At 39.0% G+C, this 20,825-nt stretch overlaps 1 protein-coding gene across 1 annotated transcript in view; it reads left to right on the forward strand.

Moving 5' to 3' along the window:
• LOC144646343 (rho guanine nucleotide exchange factor 18-like) overlaps positions 1-15,546 on the forward strand; it is a 16,136-nt gene extending 590 nt beyond the window's left edge. The window contains exons 2-30 of the mRNA XM_078505900.1: positions 113-196; positions 815-892; positions 2,116-2,172; positions 2,869-2,911; positions 3,613-3,684; positions 4,361-4,433; positions 5,217-5,338; positions 6,465-6,574; positions 6,689-6,751; positions 7,208-7,260; positions 7,818-7,831; positions 8,259-8,327; positions 8,464-8,515; positions 8,629-8,681; positions 9,010-9,097; positions 9,444-9,523; positions 9,627-9,710; positions 10,357-10,398; positions 10,541-10,658; positions 11,414-11,463; positions 11,548-11,598; positions 12,362-12,430; positions 12,965-13,046; positions 13,492-13,577; positions 14,080-14,216; positions 14,444-14,493; positions 14,917-14,994; positions 15,120-15,181; positions 15,388-15,546. Of these exons, the coding sequence (XP_078362026.1) occupies positions 113-196; positions 815-892; positions 2,116-2,172; positions 2,869-2,911; positions 3,613-3,684; positions 4,361-4,433; positions 5,217-5,338; positions 6,465-6,574; positions 6,689-6,751; positions 7,208-7,260; positions 7,818-7,831; positions 8,259-8,327; positions 8,464-8,515; positions 8,629-8,681; positions 9,010-9,097; positions 9,444-9,523; positions 9,627-9,710; positions 10,357-10,398; positions 10,541-10,658; positions 11,414-11,463; positions 11,548-11,598; positions 12,362-12,430; positions 12,965-13,046; positions 13,492-13,577; positions 14,080-14,216; positions 14,444-14,493; positions 14,917-14,994; positions 15,120-15,181; positions 15,388-15,510 (2,143 nt within the window). The 3' untranslated portion in view covers positions 15,511-15,546. The remainder of the gene's footprint in view (positions 1-112; positions 197-814; positions 893-2,115; positions 2,173-2,868; positions 2,912-3,612; positions 3,685-4,360; positions 4,434-5,216; positions 5,339-6,464; positions 6,575-6,688; positions 6,752-7,207; positions 7,261-7,817; positions 7,832-8,258; positions 8,328-8,463; positions 8,516-8,628; positions 8,682-9,009; positions 9,098-9,443; positions 9,524-9,626; positions 9,711-10,356; positions 10,399-10,540; positions 10,659-11,413; positions 11,464-11,547; positions 11,599-12,361; positions 12,431-12,964; positions 13,047-13,491; positions 13,578-14,079; positions 14,217-14,443; positions 14,494-14,916; positions 14,995-15,119; positions 15,182-15,387) is intronic.
• Positions 15,547-20,825: the final 5,279 nt, after the last annotated feature.

A 20,825-nucleotide genomic window follows, 5' to 3' on the forward strand; every position in this document is an offset into this window, starting at 1 on the left:
AGTTGCTCCATCCTCTTAAACTTGTATTGTTTCTCTACGAGCAGGTTTGATCCAGTCCCTCATTTGTTTTGTTGTCTAAATTTGTGTCATTTATATTATTATTTTGTTGTAGATCTCAATTTAGCCCAGAGGTCCAGAAAAGAAACCTAGCAAAGGCAGAGACACAGATATCTTTGTTGGATTTCCTAAATGATGAGTAAGTTATTTTATGTTTCAGATTTGATATTTAATGTATTGTTATTTGGTAATTCGTTGTGGAGCCTGAAAGAAGACTTAAAGTCAAAGAAGGCTTTACATTTGGCTTATTTTGTTTGTGCTTTGTGGATGGACAATCTTTGGATCTGAAAAGCCATACTTGATCGAAATAATTCTATGACAACATTCTACGTTGTTTTGTTACATACAAATTATGGTTGTAAAGTTATCTGTTTTGCTTGAAATAAAAAATATAATCATAAAATTTGGTAAGTACCACACATTCCGTTCTCTTACGTTGATAACAACTAAAACATGCATGGAATTGAAGTTTAGTTTTAAGATTAAAGTTGATTTAAACCCGAAAAAGCCTAGTAAAGATTATTTAAAAATCCATGTAAGAGTATTTATGTTAAATTGTATCCTAAATGCTTGTTAATGAGATAGTGCCTTTGAATAGATTTTATAAAAAACGTTTTCAAAAACTGTTATTTTTTGTTATAAATTTCATTATCATATTTCAAACACACACTCATTGCACTTTAAACTTCATAGTAAAACATTTAAAATATAAACCAGTACGTTCTCTTGTTGTGTTTACCGCCGTTCTCTTGTTCAGTCAAAAAAGACGTCACCTGCACTTAAATGCTAAAGCAGCAAAGAAGTGGTACTCCCTGCATGCTCTAGCTACAATAAGGTATTGTATAAAACACTTTATTGCAGAGCAGTTTTTAAATGAGATATAAACACTGGTAAATAATGTGCCGAGAATATGCAAGCTCTATGCAGTGTATTTTAGCCAATCGTCGCTCATGTAGATGTATCAAATCACCTTCTTATGCCATATATGCTTTCCACTCAGACTGACACCTCTTTACTATTTGCGGCCCTAATGACTGGCTCTGTGGGAAAAGTTGGTTTTGAATACCGTTTTTGTCAGTCATTTAAAAACTGCTCTCATTAAATTAAAAGCCAACACAAAAGTCTGATCATTTAAAGTGAATTTTACTAAATTTAAACGAAGACTTTAAATCAAAATGAAATGATTAAAATGATAACGTTTTCAAACTGAACTGCACGTACAGTATTTGCTTCATATTTGCACTTTTTAGTTAAGTTACTAGTTACGATAGTTGTTTAATATGTGATCAAATGATTTGTTAGTCTGGGAGCATTCAACAATACAATTATAAAATTTTATAAAGAAACAAAGCTACCAAAGTAACGTTTCCTTTCTAAACGAATCTAGGAACTTACCACTCGCTCGTGTATTAACAAACTTGAGCCTGCTCGCAGGCTACTAATCCTATAGGTGTTCTAGTTGTTGGTCCTCTTTTTTAAAGCTTCTTCATCAGTGAAGGATATTTGTGAACTTCAGTAAAAGCTCTATTTACCCCCCCTTCTAATAAGCCCCCTGCCCCCCTATTTACCCCGCCCCCGCCTCCTTTACTAGATGAAACCTCGTGACAATTTTTTAAAAGAGGAAACAAGTTAACTGTACGCTTTCAAAGGTATTCCCTTACCACATGTACTTTGTGTTGTTGTTTTTCGTTTAAATGTGTTTTCAAACAACACTAACACATTAAAAAGTCCACTTTATTTCTTTTATATGAAACCTAACTAATAAACGATTTGAAATAAGCCCCCCTTTTCTAATATCCCCTCCCTCTCTATCGTGTACCCCCTAAAAAGTTTCTAAAAAAGAAATAAGCCCTCCGGGCTTAATAGAGCTTCAACAACAAACAGATGGTCTAGCTACGTTGTTTCAGAAACACTTGAAACATTGGCTTGCAGTTCGTCTAGTTTAAGTGTGTCCAACGCAGCATGCTATTTATGTTTGAATAAAACGCGTTCATAGTGAAAAGGTTGGCGGTATAAAACGAACAAAAATGGTTAAGACTGTAGTTCTTCTTTTGCCAGGGAACCTCAAGATAAAGCTCAAAACAGATTGTCGCTGGAAGAATTTTTGGGCGAAAAGTAAGTGTGCTGAAGGTTTGATGCTTATAAAGGAGAACTTGCATGAAAACTTGCAAAACACTGAAGGTGTTTCCTTTTAAGTCTCATACCCTGGTCACACTGGTCAACTAAACCTGTTTACTTAAACCGAGCATAAGAGTTTGATGAACCGTCACAACAAACTAACCACGTTTAAAACAAAATGAGTATTTAATTGAGTATTTTCAAAATATGTTAATTTAACCGTTTAAGCTCTAGTGTTAACGGGGTATGCCAGTAAACCGTTTTAAACAACTTAAACCTGCGTTAGCTTTTTTCCAATAAAGCTCAAATACTGCACAATCCCAAAAGTAACAAAATATGACCACACAAACGTTTGGTTCTCGATTTACCTGAAAGTAGCAATGTTTTCTGGAAGTAACAACCCCATCTTCAGTAGGACCACCCTGGTAAACTATTCTACAGAATTGTGACACCAACATAAATATTTACATGTGATAAATCTACATAAAAATGTCCACAGTCGCATGTATCTAAAATAACACTCAGCCGTTACGATACCAGTGGGCTGCCAAACTCGAAAGTAACAATCTTCTTTCTTTCAGAATTGTGCCCCGATAGTAGCATTTAAATCCTCCTTGGAAATCAAGGAAATGAGCAGTTTACCTTTCTGAATTTTATTGAGATGTTTGTAATGTTATTTTTCTTGTATTGCAGTGGCCCAGACTTGAGTGCTGACGATTCAGAAGAAGCAGAAAAGGTAGGAAATATTCGGTTTTATGTTATGGCGATACGGGAGTTATTCAACGCGCATGCAATAACAGTTCATCTGATGATGTTTTTGCAGCCCGTGGTCTTGGTATACGATGTAGTCGATGAAGTGCACCAAAATATCTTCAGATAGAAACAAAATTAACACCTGTTAATGTAAACAAACAGTGAGATGTGGTTCAGTTTGTTTCTAGAAAAAACATCTGAAATTTTATTACTCGCCTTCATAACTGGACGATGGTTAACATTTTCCCTGTTTCAACTTCCATTGCCGTCAACAATGGATCATTAGATAGAACGATTTTCGCTGTTCAATTATAATCGTGATCACAGGTGTGTTTATGATAATTTTTTGGCCAACTTGTCCTTTGGGGGATAATTTTCCCACATGTTTGCTAAACTGTCTTGAGTGAATTACATTTAATTTTGTTCAAACGTTTCATTCTCAGGCTGTATATGATACCTCAGTGTGTGATCGTTCATATGAAAGCTGTTGAGCTGTATTGCATGTGGAGTTTTGCCAGTTCGCGAATTTTTTACAACAGCACTGAAATTTGAGATATTTTCAAAAGCAGATTTTTTTTATTCCATTCTCTTTGCGGTGCGTTTTTGTTTCTTAATAGCACGCATCTAACATGAATTTGTATCGTATCTTGACATGAATTTCACCAGCCGCAATTCACATTTTAGGAGAAGCCTGAAGCTGGAAAGGGTCTTCGCCGGTTTAGCATGCTGTTTGGAGGAAATAAGTCGTCATCCAAGGTACGAGACCTGTTTGTTCTGTGAAATAAGAATGTTAACATGTCAAAATGCGAGCCACAGCTGTCAATAATGTAGATGGATACAGAGAGAGTGTTTTTTATGATGTCATACTAACCACAGCAATCTCGTTCTCAGAGCCGGCGCGTTTTCGGTCAGCCGTGACCGAACACTGAATGGTTCTGGGCGATTTAAACCGGAACCACGTGCGCTTGCGCCGGAGATTGTGGATGAAACAAACACGTTTTCAACAGCCAATATGATTTGGCCTTGTTTTGGCGGGCTTTCAGGTTAGCCCAGAGGTCTTTATAGACCTCCTTAGCTTCGTTTGTTTGTTGTCCCATTTCAGACCACGTGATGTTACCCTCCTAGAGAATTATTTCTTTAAACTTCAAACAAATTCAAGTGGAAATGAATTAATAATTTCCAGATAGAGAAAGGGACAACTCTCTAGACTAGAGAGTATCACGTGATTTGAAATGGGAAAGTTACATACGTAGCTAAAGAGGTATCTATTCTTGGTGCTGACCAAAGGGATCGTGGCCCCTGGGGACGAGATTGTTACCACAGTAGAGTGTGGAAGACTAGCAGCATGTTCCAATTATATATTACTTTATGTTCTTCGGCTTACAATGTCACCAAGCAGTGCTACATGTTCTTTGTTGTGTTTTCATTTCAGCAATTAAAGCGAGAACTTCCAAAGCTTCAAAAGGGAAGCAACAGAAGTAGTTTACGAAAAGACAAAAGCTTTTGTAAGTTAACTGTTGATCCTAACAAAAATTGTTGCTGTAGTTTCTAAAATATGAATTCCATTGTGCACATTCGAAAATGGCCTGAGATTTTCCTAAAACCATTGTGCACATAAGGTACCCCTGTCCGATTTCCAGGGGTGGAAAAAGCGAGGGCGTCTCCCCAGTAGAGGGGCATTAAGTAGAGACTGGTCACGGGTAAGATGAATCCTTAGGAGACAAGCAAGGTGTCGTTCGTGTTAGGGGAGCATTAAGGTATTCCTGGAGGCTAACGTGGTGATTGTTTACATTTTGCCTCATTAGCATACGACGTTGCCTAGAGAAGGCATTATGCTATATACAAATTGACTCCAGTTATTTAAAGAGCTTGTGAAACTAGTTTTCAGCTCCTAGCGTGCAATATCCAAGGAGATATAAACGTTCAAAAACTGCACAATTTCTGGGTGGCAAAAGCACTAATAAGCCCCTACATTCTTTGTAAAATTTATCGAGTGTTCTAACCTGCGTCACAGAAAAAAGTACTTAATACATCGGGCACAAATTTATAACCAAAGTTAATCGTACCATGTTCTTTCAGTTCAATATTCAGAATTGATATTTTTGTAACTCGATCAGAAATTTAAGCGCTTATGCTAATGAGGCAAACATTGTAAACAAAGATCCCCCTATAAGGGCATTTAGGTCGTTACGTGACGACTCAAATCAACTGCTATAAAGACCACAGTAGTAAGGCTGGTGTATACTGTTGCATTGTCATAATCATTTGTTATTTCTTTAATACAACAGCACGCAGCAAGGACAGTGAAGACAACAAGAAGGAGCCAGGTGATGGTAAAGAACAACTGAAGACCGCACTGGGACGGAGAGCTTCAGGAGTTACAACCAAACTGTCCAAACCTGGAGAGCAGGTATGTAACGGTCAACTTGTTGTAGACAGAAAAGGTTAACGTCATTGTAGAGCGTTAAAAATATAAACCGTGGAAAAAGGACACATTGTTGCGGACACAAAGGTCTCTCTGTTCGCCCGCGCACGCAATATTTGTTGCGGACCTGACTCGTCCCCATAGCCCTTTCGTTTCTCTTAGCCGGCTGGGCCTTGGCACGAGAAAACAAAGGGCTCTGGGGACACAGGATTTCCAGTCCTAGATTCTAGGACTTCCGGTCTTCATGTATGCAGTCATGACGTTTCGAAAGAATGTATGAGAGAGTCGTTACGTTTTCGACTTCCGTTTAGGAATTCTTTGTTCCAAACAGCCAATCAAAAAAATTCGAATTAATTCAAAAATCCTATGTCCCCAGAGCCCTCTGTTTTCTCGTGCCAAGTCGGCTAAGAGAAACGAAAGGGCTATGGGGACGAGAATGACACGAGATGGACTCAAAAGACGACTGGGAACGAGCACATGCGGTCAAACGCTACGCGCAATTCCCGCCAAAATTCTCCGTACAAAGTCTTAAATTTTCCGAAAGCTTTCGCTTAAAGCCAAAAGTTGACGCTGTCCCTGGAAAGTTAAGGTTTATACGCAGCTTATGGATGGGAAATTTGATAATTTATCTCAACTGAGTTCCCAAGCTTGAACTTTTCTTTCACCGTACTATTTCTATAACAATTTCTTACAAAAGTTTGCACACTTTCCAGTCAAATTCTTAGAAAAAGTTCAAGGCGCCGAAAACCGGACGTGAGGTCATTTTTTTGCAATTGACCGCTGTGAAGGGGACGAGTCAGGTTGCAGACGCAAAATTGCAAAATTTGTGTCCGAGACACGAAAATGTGTCTGACTTTTTCAGAAACATTTTGTGTCCGCAACAAATGTTTCCAGGTTTGCGCAGCATGGAAACGAAACTTTTGTTTTGTGTCACGCTCGTTTGCTCACCCAAGAAATATCGAGAACAACAATGTATCCTCGTTTGTCATGGCCTTATGGCTAGGATGAAGATTTTCATTAAATGGAAGGGCTACGATGAAGGGCTTCATTGAATGTTTTGTTTGCAAAACAATTTGGTGTTGGGATTCAAGTGATTTGTGTTTCGTTCCAGGTTCCAATGCTTCCTAACCCTGGCTTGTTAACACGGACTGGGACTCGAGGCGCTGGGAATTCGAGAGCGAGCCTGCATACCAAGCCAACGTCTCCTCTGCCATTTAGAAGGTAATCCTTGAATTAAAGTCAATAGTGTGGGCAAAGATTCATCTTTTATTGGTAACTAATGGCTGTGTTGCTAGTAAACCTCAGTAATCAGCATTTGTGTTTTCCTTTCTAAAGCAGGAGCTTCACAATGGATGAAGACAAGGACAAGGACAAGGACAAGGGGAAAGACAAACCTAGGTAAGGTGATTTTCATGGCTGTACAGTGAACTCTCTCTGAAGCGGACATCTCGCGTCCAACTCAAGCTGCCTGCTTAAAAAAAGAGTTTAGTTGAAGACAAGCAAGTGGAATTCGGCCAGAATAAGCTAACTACGTTCAGCTTAGAATGTGTCCTCCTTAAAGGGCGGGGTGTCCAGTTCGGGAGAGTTGATTGTACAGTTTTTTTTTCAGACATAGGTACTTGTGTCTGAATCACCCATGAAACTTATGAAAATAGAAACGTGTCTATGCCCTTGCCGTAAGCTTAGTCTTCACGAAGTGTCAACGGGGGTTCGTTGTACTGGGGATCAGTTTCCATACATCTTATACTGTTAGTAACCTGTCTGCGCTTAAGAATATTGTTCGTTATATTTTCTATGTTAACTGTGTTGCTTTGAATGTCTTATAAATCAAGTGTTTCCTGTTCTTTCTTTCAGTACTGGTGGGTCACCAGAAGCGTCTGGAGATGATGACGAAGACGATGAAGGAGGTGGGCATCCTGTGACGCAATCAAACATTCACTCGTTAGCCTTTTTCTTCCCAACAACACTAGAAACAATCTTTGTTTCAGTAGCCTGTAATCCGGTCTTTTTATTTGTTTTGTTTTTTTTATACAGCACACTGTGTACTCGATAACGTCTCTTAACCGTTTTTTCCAGCCAGTTCTCACGCTACTCACGAATGCACGTTTTGATTGGCTGAAAGTTTTAGAAACGCAGAAAAGGTTCCGTGGGTTATTTTCTGTCTAGAAAAAAACACCTTGTTCTTGTCGTTATGCAGTTACAGAAGAACTCGCCGCGACATTGACTGAAATTGAGTAGTAGAGTATTTCTCTACTACTGACACCTACTAACTTTTCTTGAAGAGATACCATTTTTTGTCATCAATAGTAAGACAAAAGGCTGTGTTCTGATGAGATTCAGACATGACTAAATGTATATCAATTTACATCGAGTTTGCACGAGCTGAGTAACTAAATTCAGCCAAAGCTAATGCTTTGTATTGCGTCATTAACAAATTTCCGTTTATCTTTCTTTCTCTCTTCAGAATGTGGCGATGAGGTAAGCATAACTGTAGCATCACCTGAGAGCAAAATATAATAATCACCTTTAATTTAGGCTGCACTTTTCGTCTCAATACACAATCCGTGACATACACGAGTTCATACATGTACATACACCTTAATTAATTTATTCTGTTTGGTCTTGTTCCAAAACAATCATTCAATTCATAGTTGAGGCCTCACTAAACCCCGTTCTCGGTGTACGGGTACGGATAAATTACCGGTCATCGCCAAACAAGTGTGAGTAAACCACCTTTTACCCCGATAGGTTACCCGGTAGCACAGATACGTCATTGCCGTATAGATACGTCCTTTCCTTACCCGTTCCCTGAAACTCGGGTACCTTGAGGTCCCGAATATATTTTCGGGTAATGTTATGCGATGGTTTATCCATTCCCTTACTTGCGTCTTTCAATTTTATTTAGTATCAAGGTGATCCTGATCTTGATATCAAAGACGAACCTGAGGCATGGAGCGTCACAGTCGACAAGAAGGTACACATCGAAAATTCTTTTGTTGTTCTTTTAGGTTTTGTTATTCTTCACTTAATCTTTGTCAGGAAACTTAGAAACGAATTTCGACTCAATGAAGACATTGTATTAGGTTTCTCACCCAACTCTCGCTTCTTAGATTCTAAAAAGAATGACAGCAAAGGATATCAAGAGACAAGATGTGATTCACGGTGAGACTTCTGCATACTGTGCTTATATGCTTTGAGAAATCTTACTTATTCAATTGTTTTGTCATTCATAAAGTAAAAGGCTAACAATTTTATTATATTTCGCTTCCTTTCAGAATTGATTCAGACAGAAGTCCATCACGTGCGGACTCTAAAAATCATGCAGAAGGTTAGAAAGAGTTTGTTCATCGCCATCGTATTAACCCTTCTTTGTCTTTAGTGAACTATGTTGTACATTACAAAACAAGTGGAACCAGGTCACGCGACTATGCCTAAAATCGTCACGGAACACTTAGTAGGGAGAAACGTTGCGTGACGACCCAAACATAGGCGTGAACAAAACCTGCGATCAGGCGTCGAAAAAAAAAAGAACGCCTGATCGCAGGTTATTGTGAACATGGCGAAGGTTGAGTTTGATGTATTTGTTGAGTGGGGTGGGGGGCACGCATGTACTAACTGAAAAGGTTACTTACAACCAACGCCCTCTCTATTTGCAGATATTTTACAAGGGAATGTTGGATTACTTGCCGCAGGAAACTGTAGATCAGATTTTACCGAGGCTGAGTGATCTGCTTCAAATTAATGGTAAGAAACCAATAAGCACATTGTTCAGCTTGTTTCCCTGGTAACACAACTACAACCTATCTCGGGTTTCGCTGTTTCCTTGTTTGAGGAGGAGGACAGATTTAATGACCGAATCAAAACATTTGAAGGAACAACAATTTCTGCCCTGGAAAATCAAACAAAATGTATCGAAAGGCCAATGGGATTTTTAAACCTGGTTAAACCAAAATGGCCTTGTAAGGCACATTGTTGTGTTATTGTAAGTGCCTTAGTTTATTTTTGACCTGGTGCTTGATCAGAATAAGTAAATATCAGATACTGTGTAAAAAAAACTTCGTTAATCTCTGTTTCATCACTGTCAATATAGGGGACTTTTTAAACCGTCTGAAAGCAAGTGAAGGCGATGACTCTGTGGTGATCAGTGTTGGAGATGTACTGGAACAACAGGTTAGGGAAAAAAGAACCGAGATAGAATCTGTATCTGTAGAAATGGCAGATAGATTATGAGTTATGTTAATGGTGTTTTTATTTTTATTTTGTTGCATTTCAGTTTAGTGGAGAAAACGCTGAAAAGATGAAGAGCGCTTATGGCGAGTTTTGTAGCAATCATATGGACGGTGTTGAACTTTACAAGGTAAACTATCTGCTATGCCTTCTTAGGTAACTGTTTGAGGTCGGGTTTGTTTGCTAGAATGTTGGGTAAAAAGTTGATAATGTGTTGGCGCTCTCTCCTCCGCAGAGGCTCTCAGAAAGGTTTTTGGTGGGGAATGTCCGCTGTACTAAGCGAGTGCAGGCGTAATAAAACGGCGAGAGTGGCCGCGAGAGCCTCTGCCAGATACCACACCCAATATGACCGCCATCCGGTGGAGGTAACCATTTATTAGTGTTCCTCACCGGGGGTAGTATATGTACTGCCGTTTGTAGTAAAATGGCTGCTACACCATGTCTAGAATCGGTTCTGAGGTTACGCGATGTACAACAAGCAGACTCGACAAGAACGTATTCAGATGCCGGCGTGGGAATGTGGAAAAGTTTGTTGTTCGCACAAACCACTCGGCCACGCTGCCTCCCATGCCGCACTTTTTTTTTTTGCACGTGATTAACAGATCACGAGTCCGCAGGATACAATCGCCAAACCTTATTTCAATGCCTGCTGTCATTCATAAGTTTTACGGATGCTTAAAACACCACGAGTCCTTTGTAAGCTGCCTTAAAGGGTCACGTGTGAATGCCCCATTCCCTCTTACATTTTTGTCTCACAAGTCGATTTTTTTTTGTAGAAATTACACAGAACGGATAAGAAGTTTGCAGACTTCATTAAGGTACGTATCGATCTCGACTTCAAGCAACTGAAAGTATGACTATTTTTTGGTTATGAAAGATTAAATACTATAATGCTTCTAAAACGAGACACTTTTGCCTCAAAAGGCTCTTATAACCGTTCTCTATTTTTGTTTTACGTAGAAATGCAATATGAACAAGTTCTGTCGACGACTGTCCATCCCAGAATGCATCACGCTTGTCACCCAGAGACTCACCAAATATCCAATACTCATTGAAGCTATCGTGAAAACCACCAAAGGTACGTCACAGCATCCGGGATACAGTGGATTACAGAAAACAACGTGGTCGAATCTTTTCACGGCTGTTTTCAGACCGAGAATTTGTTGTTAATTGTTTTGTGGAGAAATTGCCGGTGCCTCAGGATTTGTTTGTCATATGCGAGTTTGTTTTATGATCGAGATTGCAGGGAGTGTCATTTCTTGTTACCGCGTTGTTACTGGACTATAGAGCGGTTTTCACTTGAGTGTCGAAAGTTAATTGCGTTTGCTTTGGTTTTGCATTGCTACGCTTAGTGATTGGCTTAAAAATCTCGCGCCACTTTCTTAGCCAATCAGAACTAAAACCAAAACCAATCGTGACTCGCTCGCGCACGTTTTCCCGCGCTTCGTGCCGGCTACATGTATTTGCTTGGAGTTTTGATTGGTTCACTGGTTTGTCTGTGTCCTTTGTGATTGGCCAGAGTGATTACTTTGGTTTTGGTTTTACGACACTCAATTGAAAACTGCTCTAATTCAGGAATTGCGGTAGTGTAGCAGCTCTCGCAAGCTTTCAATTCTACTGGTCCTCTAGTGTAGCAGTTGCTACTGTTCTGGGGGCAATGGTCCTCTAGTGTAGCAGTTGTTCTAATGTTCTGTCGAACGGGTAGCGAGCCATTCCTGGAGAGCTACTACCCGACCCAAAGATTGTTGCATATTATATATATTCCGGCTTTTTGGGGCTCCCCATCCAATCCACAATCAACTCCCATTCCAACTTGTTGCTTTTTGTTTTCAGAGTCCAAACCTGATTTCAACTCGCTTAAGAAGTCCATCACTCTCGTCAAGGTAGGGATAATTCACTGCTATATATTTGCCAGCTAGTTGGAAGGATGTGCTCAAAAGTAATCTGTTTGGTTTTGCTTTTGACAGGAAATATTACAAAGTGTCGATCAGACGATAAAAGATAATGAAAAACAGAAGGTATGTGATTAACTTCCAATTTCTTCTTAAATATCAAATACACGGTCAAGGAAGCAGGTGGTCAGAGAAAAAAATATATCAAAAAACATGAAAAGGAACTGCAGTCTTGTTGTACCACCAAACGTATACGAGTAATCAAATAAATACTGGCTAGCTACTGGCTGTCTCCTTTGCAGCATTTATTTGTGTCTGTTACCAGAAGTTCATTATTACAGAAGTCTAAATCTCTGGTACAGTGGAACCCCGATATAACGATCTTAGATATAACGATATTCCCGATATAACGATGAATATGTTATGTCCCGGCAAAAGTAAAATGTATGGGACGGAACCCCGATATAACGATTCCTCGATATAACGATATAATTTTACTGCCCCCTTGGCATATCGTTATATCGGGGTTCCACTGTAATGGGTCTTGTGCTATCAGATTCACGCGTAGGCTATTTTTAGAACATCCTTGCGCGCGCAACGCGCGGGAAAAATGGCTTGTTCTAAAAATAACCTGCACGCGAATCTGATAGCACAAGACCCATTATCAGTGATGTAGACTTTGGAGATTATGAACCTCTGCTGTTACGGGTCACAACAAAAGGGAGGTGTGGTCTCTGTATGGTTGCCAAGGATCACGGTTTCGACCTTTTTATCGTCAGTATGTCGTGACGTGAAATCGGAGGGGCCTAAACTACTAAGCCCATAAAAGATTAAATTGGGTTAAATTTGGCAAAAGGCAGTAACGCTTCCTTTACTTCTTCTTTTACAGCAACTGTCAGACATGAAAATGAAGATGGATTTGAAAGTCACAGTCAACTACAAGAACGGAAAAGTCAAGGTACAAATAGACCAGTCAATCGATAGGCAATGAAACCAGCTAGCAATGGAGGTTATTGTGGGAAAATAAGTTATTATTAAAATCAATTTCATGTCATTTGTATTTGAACGAATTCCTGTGCTTTAACCTCCACTGCAAGCTAGGTACAGTCCATCTCGAGAATATGAATATGGCCTGTCAATCAGCTTGCATCAGAAGCTTGCATACAGTACTTAATAGAAAATATTCGTATTCTCGGTATGGGACTGGAACTAGCTTGCAATGGAGGCTTATGTAGGGACTCTTTTCAAATGCAAATGACATTGAAGGTTTTTGAATCGTATTCTCCCGCATTAGCCTCCATTGCAAGCTAGTTCCAGTCCAATACCAAGAATACGAATATGGTCTATTTCACTAAGTAACGGTTACGTCAAGGCAAACCTATTTGGCTTCCTATCCTTTGTTCGGTATACTTGCTTGCCCAACTTAACGTCTGCTTTTAAGTACAAGGTAGACTATGAACTGTTTTAGGAGTAACAATTTCTGTCTTTGTAGAACATCGACTTCGCATCTAACACGAGTAAACTACTCCATGATGGTGTTTTACTGTGGAAAACAGCCAGGGGAAAGCTAAGTGGTAAGTTATGTATCTTACCTTTTCACGCGAGTGCCTCTGCCCCCCTCCCGCCCTCCTTGCCAATATCGAGTCAGAAATAGACCTCCCCTTGCCTTTGCAAGTGAATGTCTATCTGTCAAATCTTGTCCTAACTTCCAGTCCATGTGTTTAGCAATACTCCTAGCAACTCCGTGGTAAAGAAATTTGTATTTAAGCGCCGGGGCTTATCAGCAATGATTCACGGTATTTGTTTAAAATAATGAGTAATCCAACACTTCAGTGCTTATTGGTGTGTTGCTTCTGGGTTTTTCTAGCGTCATTCTATTTTTGTTGCAAGATTTGACAGAAAGACATTCACTTGCAAAGGCAAGAGGAGGTCTATTTCAAGCGGGTTTGTACTCGAAGGGGGTAAGGGTGTGATTAGAGGCTTTTTTTTTTACTAATGTTGATTAATTCTACATTGCAGAGACACGTGTGTTGATTATGGAAGACATGTTGGTTTTCCTTCAGGAAAAAGATCAAAAGTTCAGCTTGCTGTCATTAGACCAGAAAGTAAGTGAGGGTTCCTCATTAGTCCGTTATTTCTTATTACAAATATCTTCCAAAGTCTTCTCAAGTTAGAGCACCGAGAGGTAGCTCACGGCAAAACTGGATTTGTTTACATACTAATTTCCAACGTAGCAGGCGTAATTGTCTTTTGTCGTGCAGTGTATCTTTTCTAACAAGAGAACGATTGCGTGACGAGCTACTGTAGCTGTAGTTTTGTGGGGTCGTTGAGGTTTTGTTGCTAGTACGTTTCTTGACTCCTATGTGATGAAGTTAACCACAAATAGCAAATATTGGAGTTGCGTATGCAGGGCTTTGATATAAATACTGACATTAAAATAAAATCTGACTTATTCAATGATATTGAATGAGGCATCTTTTGGGTGCTCCAATTGCTTGCTTTGAACATTGTGTATGACCCCTGTTCATGACTGATTCTGTATTCTTTAGATGTGCGTGTCTGTTATTTCAGCTCGTGCGCTTATTAAAGTCTGTTCTTCGTTCTCAGGCCCCTATAGTCAGGCTCAAGAAGCTGATTGTGCGAGAGGTGGCTACCGACCGGAAGGCCATCTTTCTTGTGAGCACCAGTAGTAAAGGACCCGAAATGTACGAGATCGTTTGCGAATCACCCGAAGACAAGAAACGGTGAGCGTGTGTCCTTAGTATGAAACCTAATACAGTTAAAACGCTATATCTGAGCCTCTGGCTCGGATAGGGAGGGCAACCTCATCCTGCGTTATGACTCTAATACATTGATTGTTGAATATGTTTGATTGTATTAACAACCAAGCTAACGCTTTCATAGAAATGGTACGCCCCGGTTTCTAATCACGTGATACTGTGGCTTACATTCTAAGTGTTTTTTGTTTTAGTTGGATGGAGATAATTCGTGAAGCCGTGACCAACGCCCCCGCGGACGAAAGTGAGTAGTTGCTGTAGTTTGTTGTTGTTAGACTGCTTTCTTTTTACTCAAGGAATGTCAAGCCGAAGTGAGACTCATGTAGAGAACTCGCGAAAAAGACATGACCATGCGGCTCTGTCCCTCGCGCGCCCTACAGTACAACTCGCAGTATCGTACTTGAAATGCTTGCATTCAAAGTAAATGTTGTTACGGATAATATCTCGCGATCAGTTTTAATATGTTGCTTCAGTGAGCTTGCAGTTAAACGTCACAAACGGACTGTCTTTTGCCTTGTTTTCAATTGTTCTTTACTAAGGTTTGTGTTTGACGGTTAGCCCTTATCCAACTGTTTTATAAAGCCTCGTCATTGTTCAACTGAAATAAGAAGGAAAACTGAAATGTAAGTATTATTGAATTCCAAGTGTTTTGTTTTACTTTTCGTAGATCTAGATGACGGTCTAATCACCACAGCTGCGGGTGAGCGAAGGAAGATCATCATCCGTAGAGCCCACGTCCTTATTGGTTAGTATCTTCCTCTCTCTCTTCTTTACAATTAATTGGTATGTTTTTCTGTCCAGTTTCTGGCAGCTGTGCAGTGATTTTGAGGCTTTGCTCAAGCTAAGAGATGCTGTGTTTTTTTGTTACAGAGCAAATTCAAAACAAAGAGGTTGAAGACGTAGATAGAGGAAAGCATTTGGCTGAGATGCAGGTATGAACGTCTCACACTTAACACTCGCACACGTGTGTATACACAGACAAATACGCACAATCGTGCGCAAACACGCTTAGTCACGCACTCGTAGTCACGCATTGCCACGCGTAGACATCACAGCACGCACGTTGCCGGGTCTCGGAATTGCTTTCAATTTATGAAAGCAGTCTCACTGATGTTCATTTTGTTTCTCTTCAATAAAGGAACTTGTCTCCCAAATTGAAGCGCTTGAAAAGGTAAGTTATCAAATTAATGCCAAGGCCATGTTGACACTTTTTAGTGCAGAATGCACTATTGTGATGGTTTGGTGGGTTGGCGTTTGCTAAACCCCCTAAACCACTAAACCACTAAACCACTAAACCACTAAGCCACTAAACCGCTAACGCGGTGTAAACTTTTAATCACCAATTAATTAATTAATTAATATCAATTAATTAATTATTTCTGTAAAGGGGGGAGGGGATGGAGAGCACCTGACCGTGTGCCCTTGGTAAATCGGGGAGTCCATTACGATACTTACAATTGAAGAACTCAAGGTATATATTTGTTTCAGAAAGCACTATGCTCTCCTTGTGGTACAATTCTTTCTGGAAAAAAATACTTTGTGCTAAACGCATGCGCAGATCAGTCTTCATCACGAACATTGCGTTTTTCTTCTGCAGAAGGATTCGTGTAGACTCCGTGGCCCCAAGTTAAAACCACAAATTAATTGAATTAGACAGTAAGGCGTCATAGCAGATCATGTGAAATAATTCTTGATATGGCAATGCTGTTTTCTTAGAAAAGGTGATCTAGCATCTCATAATTAATTGATAACCTGATAACATCTGTGTTATAATCAATGTCGCCTTCTTTGCAGAAAATAAATCACGTTACCATAGACATCATGTTACATCCGTTTTCGACAAAAACAAAAGTATGTTACATGTTTTTGACAAAAACAAAAGTATCTCGTTTGCTGTTTCAATAACAAACTGAAATTCAAGCTATCGAAAATTAAAATAACAGTGACGTGTTTAGAAATTTTGTATTAAAGCCTAACGTGGTGTGCTTTTCAATGCGGTTGAATTCCTGTAGAATCCGTGGCGTTAATTTAATTAGACTTAAAAGGCATCACAGCGATCTGCGAGAAAAAAACAAGAATATCATGTTACATCCGTCACTTCCTTTCCTTTTATTTGTTCTCCATCAGTTGAACTAACCTCCGTTTAGCACATGGGCATTTTGTCTGCGCATGCGCCAGATAAATCAGAATTCCAGATCGTCGGCGCCATTTTCAAAGTGTGAGCGCGCTTCGGTGGATTTTCAGCTGAGTGATCTACGCACTTGGAAAGCTTTCATGAACAGATATGAAAGAGAATAACATGTTTACATAAACGTCTAACACTATGGATACTCGTGGTGTTTACCGTGTCTTCGGATGAGGATATTTTGACGATCAAACTGCGAACAAAACAAGAAAAATCCGCCAAACAGTGAACTTTAACTTTTGATTTACGAAAGTTCAAGATGTCCATAGGAGACGAAAGACACCGAAGGATAATCTCAAGATGTTGACGTTCTATGGGCTTAAATCATTGGTTGTATTGTTAAGACGATCGTCAGATACACGGCCCTATTCAAGGTAGGAAATTTGGAATTTGGTCTGATTTTGTCTCCACTTCAAAGCGAATTTGCATTTTCTTTCCAACCGCCCCCAAGTTTCAAATCACTCCAGACAACATTGTCTTTCCTTTCTCTTTACAGCCGTATAGGACTCCAGGCTTTAAAAAATGTTCCAGTGTGCAAGATTTTAATCTTCTTATGAGAGCTTTTGGTAAAGTTTTATTCGGCAAATTTTAGTAGTTTTTCCAAGTCGTGGATCACAGAGGTCTTTGGTCTTGCAGCTCTACAAATCTTTTGCACAAGGTATGTAGTGATTTACCTTTGCCGTGGTTGCAGTCTCGTTATGTCACACTTTGACTTAAATTTATTTTTTCCTTCGTTTTAGTGGGAATTTTGTCGTTGCATTTTTTTTGCCTTCAAGTGCTCTCTTGAGTAAAAACAAGTGAAAATCTCTTTTATTTGACTCGCCCCCAAGTTCCGCAATACTATCAAGACTTTCTTTGCTTGTTCCTCTTTCATTATGTCTAGTTTATTTATCCAAGAAAAATGCCTGCACCTTATTTTGTGAAGCAAAACTTCTGGCGTTTGCAGTCGAAGATGGTCATTCTGTGTACGAATATGTAGATTTCGAACCGAATGGCGTAAGCTTTATTTCATTGGAATGCCTCTTACTTGCAAACGACTAGCAATACATAGGAGCTCGCTCGATTTTTATTTTTTAATTACAACGGTAGTTATGCAAGGAAAATGTTTGGAGAATGCAGTCTGGTTTATAGCAGAAGGAAATGTTTTAATTTGGAACAGTTTCAGTCAAAGTTGGCCTTTGAAGCTTAATAAAGCCCTTCACGAAGAAATTAAGAATTTTGTTGGAGCTTGAGCTGAAACCAATAATTCATTGCCTTATTGCAGTGTGTGAATATTTATTTTAAAATATTGTACTGTTACAAAAGAGTTGACAACAAAATACTTTCACTGTTCCTTGTTTATACATGTGTGAAATCCTTCTCTGTTCTGTGCAGGTGATATTTTTTTAAAATATAATTTTTCTTTTGATACAAAGTGAATACAAAATAAATGTAATCAAGTTAATTCCAGAATGAAAATTATACAACATTGGTACGTTTGCAGAAAAAAAGTAAATATTTTTTAACTGTTAATAGCCTAGTCCAAGTTTACATGACTACTGTCTAATTTCTGTCACTTTTCCTGTCCAAAAACAGTGTTTTTCTTTAAAAATTAAATTTTTCAGCACATCATGGGCAATAGGTAAATTGCAATAAATACATTGAGCAAATAGAGGCATACCTCCCTAAAAGAAGCCTACCAAAATGTACATACATGTATTTCTAAAACACAAAATCTTTTTATAATAGCTTTTTGCCAATTGTTTATTTACATGTACCGGTAAATGCTATTTTGCTGTTTTGCCATTACATCATTGCTTTTATTTCTTAGACCTAGTTAACACAGCCATGTTTGCTCTGTGCAGCTTCTTGGAAATACAGTTTTTAAGAAGGGTGAAAAGAAACTAACAATGTGTTCTCTATACTGTTTTAGGGAATGCACAGCAGGAAAAATTGTTGGGACCGTTGACAGAATGGATGGCTGCAATGTCAAGTTCGAGGGCAAGCTATCATAAATACAACTTTCTCCAGAAACTGAAGTAGATGGAATTGAGTACATGGAATGATCATGTGTAATAAGAGAATGTTCCTCAAGGGTGTTGACCAGATCAGGATAATTTGCAACTTATGAACTTATTAACTGACTGGTATATAATTGGTCTACAGTAAAACAGGCAACTGGCCATGTAATCTCCAGGCTGAATGGCGACAAACGTTCTCATATAATTACCTAAGCCTCTCCTAAGCATATGCAAATTAAAATATATACATTCAAAGGGTTATCCTTGTGTGTTAGCAAACCCTGTAGTACATTTTGATTAATAAATGGAACTGTTTCTGACACTGGTATTACCAGTTGTATTTTGTGAGTTAAGGGGACAATCTACCACTGTCAATAACATTGTAGTGGATTGTCACCTTAACCGTCCAAATTATTGTACTATTCATGACCATTTTTTCGTCTTTTCCCTATGCTGAAAGAGAGCACAGAATTGGTGGAACCACAAAGTATATGACAGTGGTTATGGTTAATGCTGTTGCTTGCCACCCAAACTCTTGTAGAGCTGTCATTCTCCTCATTTTTTTTTTGCAACTCTTAATTCTTGCACTTTGAAAAAACGGAGCACTAAGAACAACCTATTAAAACATTTTAAAATACAGAAAGTAAAAACACTTAATTATACCACCGCATTTTATTTTACCTTTTATGAAGGGAAATGCAAAAATGTGGCCTGGTAGGGTAAAATGGCAGAGGAGTGTCTGTAAGCAGTGTTGATCCCTTCTTTAAGTTTCGGATAATTGTCTTGTGTGAGCAATGATTCTTCCAGTTGTAAGCAGAGGGATTTTGAATGTAACTTTGTTTGCATTTTTGCATAAAATGTTTACAAAAAAACTGTCATGACAGTGGGAATCATCTGAACATACTCCATGGACTCTAGCATCTTTACTTAGAAGAACCAAACAGAAGTACTATCAATTTGGTCTATAATATTCAAATTTAAGGAGTGTCAATGCTACCTTTTAGCCACCCTTACTTTGTCTAAATGCCCGACACTTAAAAGGTTATTTTAAGCCATAGTTTAGCAACCAAACAACAACAAGGTCCTACTTCGCTACACTTGAAAGGCAAAGGTTACTTGTTCTCTAAGAAAGTAGTTTTCTCCAGGTAACACTACAACATCTCTAGCACTATTTAGTTCAGCTTCTTGACAAAAACACTGCCATTTTTTTAGGAAGTCGTCCTGGGGTATTCCCGTTCATGCTAACAAACATTCATTAAATTAAAGACAGGCATATTACTTTAATTTCTTTACTCCATAATATGCTTACATAAATACATCATTCGTATTTGCGAGTAAATTCCTGGCAGCTTGGGAGCTTTAAACTGTACCTATAGACGAGGTTGTACGCAGAAAAAAACTGAAAGAAACTAAAATGTCTTTCCATTCCGTCTATGTTCTTGAAGAACCTTCTGTAACCCTCACAGCAGCTTCACAGAGATCTCCTGGTCTGCAGACTTCCACACCAAAAACAAGGCTTGAATTCATCCGCGGGTTTTTGTATTTCTAAAATTAAATTACTGCGACTTTTTCTACACATATCGCACGGCTGTTCTGTGATTTTTTCACATTTTTGGCGATTGAAAAGAGAAGACGAGACATGAAAGAAGTTCTTTGCGATCGCTGCACGGACCGCCATGTTTATTTTTGAGCAGGCGCGTTTCAGCGGATAACTTCATGAAATCCCATTTGCTACACATGCGCAGACAGAATGCCCCTCTGCTCCTCCGTTTTATTTTGTAAAACCTCTGCCGCTTTAGTGTTTGAACATGCTTTCGTGACGGTTCCGACATTTCTTGAAAGAAATCTTCACACTACGTGCTTCTCGGCTTCATGCTTGAGTGAGCGTGTGACGTGTTCACAGCGCTTTCGTAAATCGTAATTAGGTATGCAAAAACTTGCACCGGGATTTTCGGCGTGAACACCTGATAACCAGGAAACAAATATCCTAGCTGTACTGCGTTTTAAAAACCCTTTCGAAAAAGATGTTTTTTTAATAGATTTGTTCTTTAGTTTTGAGAATCGTCTTTCGTGCAGTTTAAACCGTAACCAGGAGCCTGCCGTAACTTAATTAAATTAAACAAATGTCATCGATGTCGCCGTAAAACAAACAAAAAACAAGAGTTTCATGTTACGGCATTTTCAAGGAAAACAAAAGTATTTTGTTACAAACGAACAAAAGTGTCGTGTTACGTTTGCAAAGATTAACGTAAGGAACACCTAGGAAAGAATACAAGTAGCCTGTGAACAGTTTTTCCGAAAGTAAAGTAAAGCAAATAAACACGAACATATATAAAACATCATACTTTCAATTGTTCCATATTGCATTCTGCACTTACCAAATCATCGAGA

Source organism: Oculina patagonica, chromosome 1 (genome assembly GCF_052425735.1).
Source record: "Oculina patagonica isolate OP01 chromosome 1, crgOcupat, whole genome shotgun sequence".
In the NCBI taxonomy this organism is placed as follows: Eukaryota; Metazoa; Cnidaria; class Anthozoa; order Scleractinia; family Oculinidae; genus Oculina; species Oculina patagonica.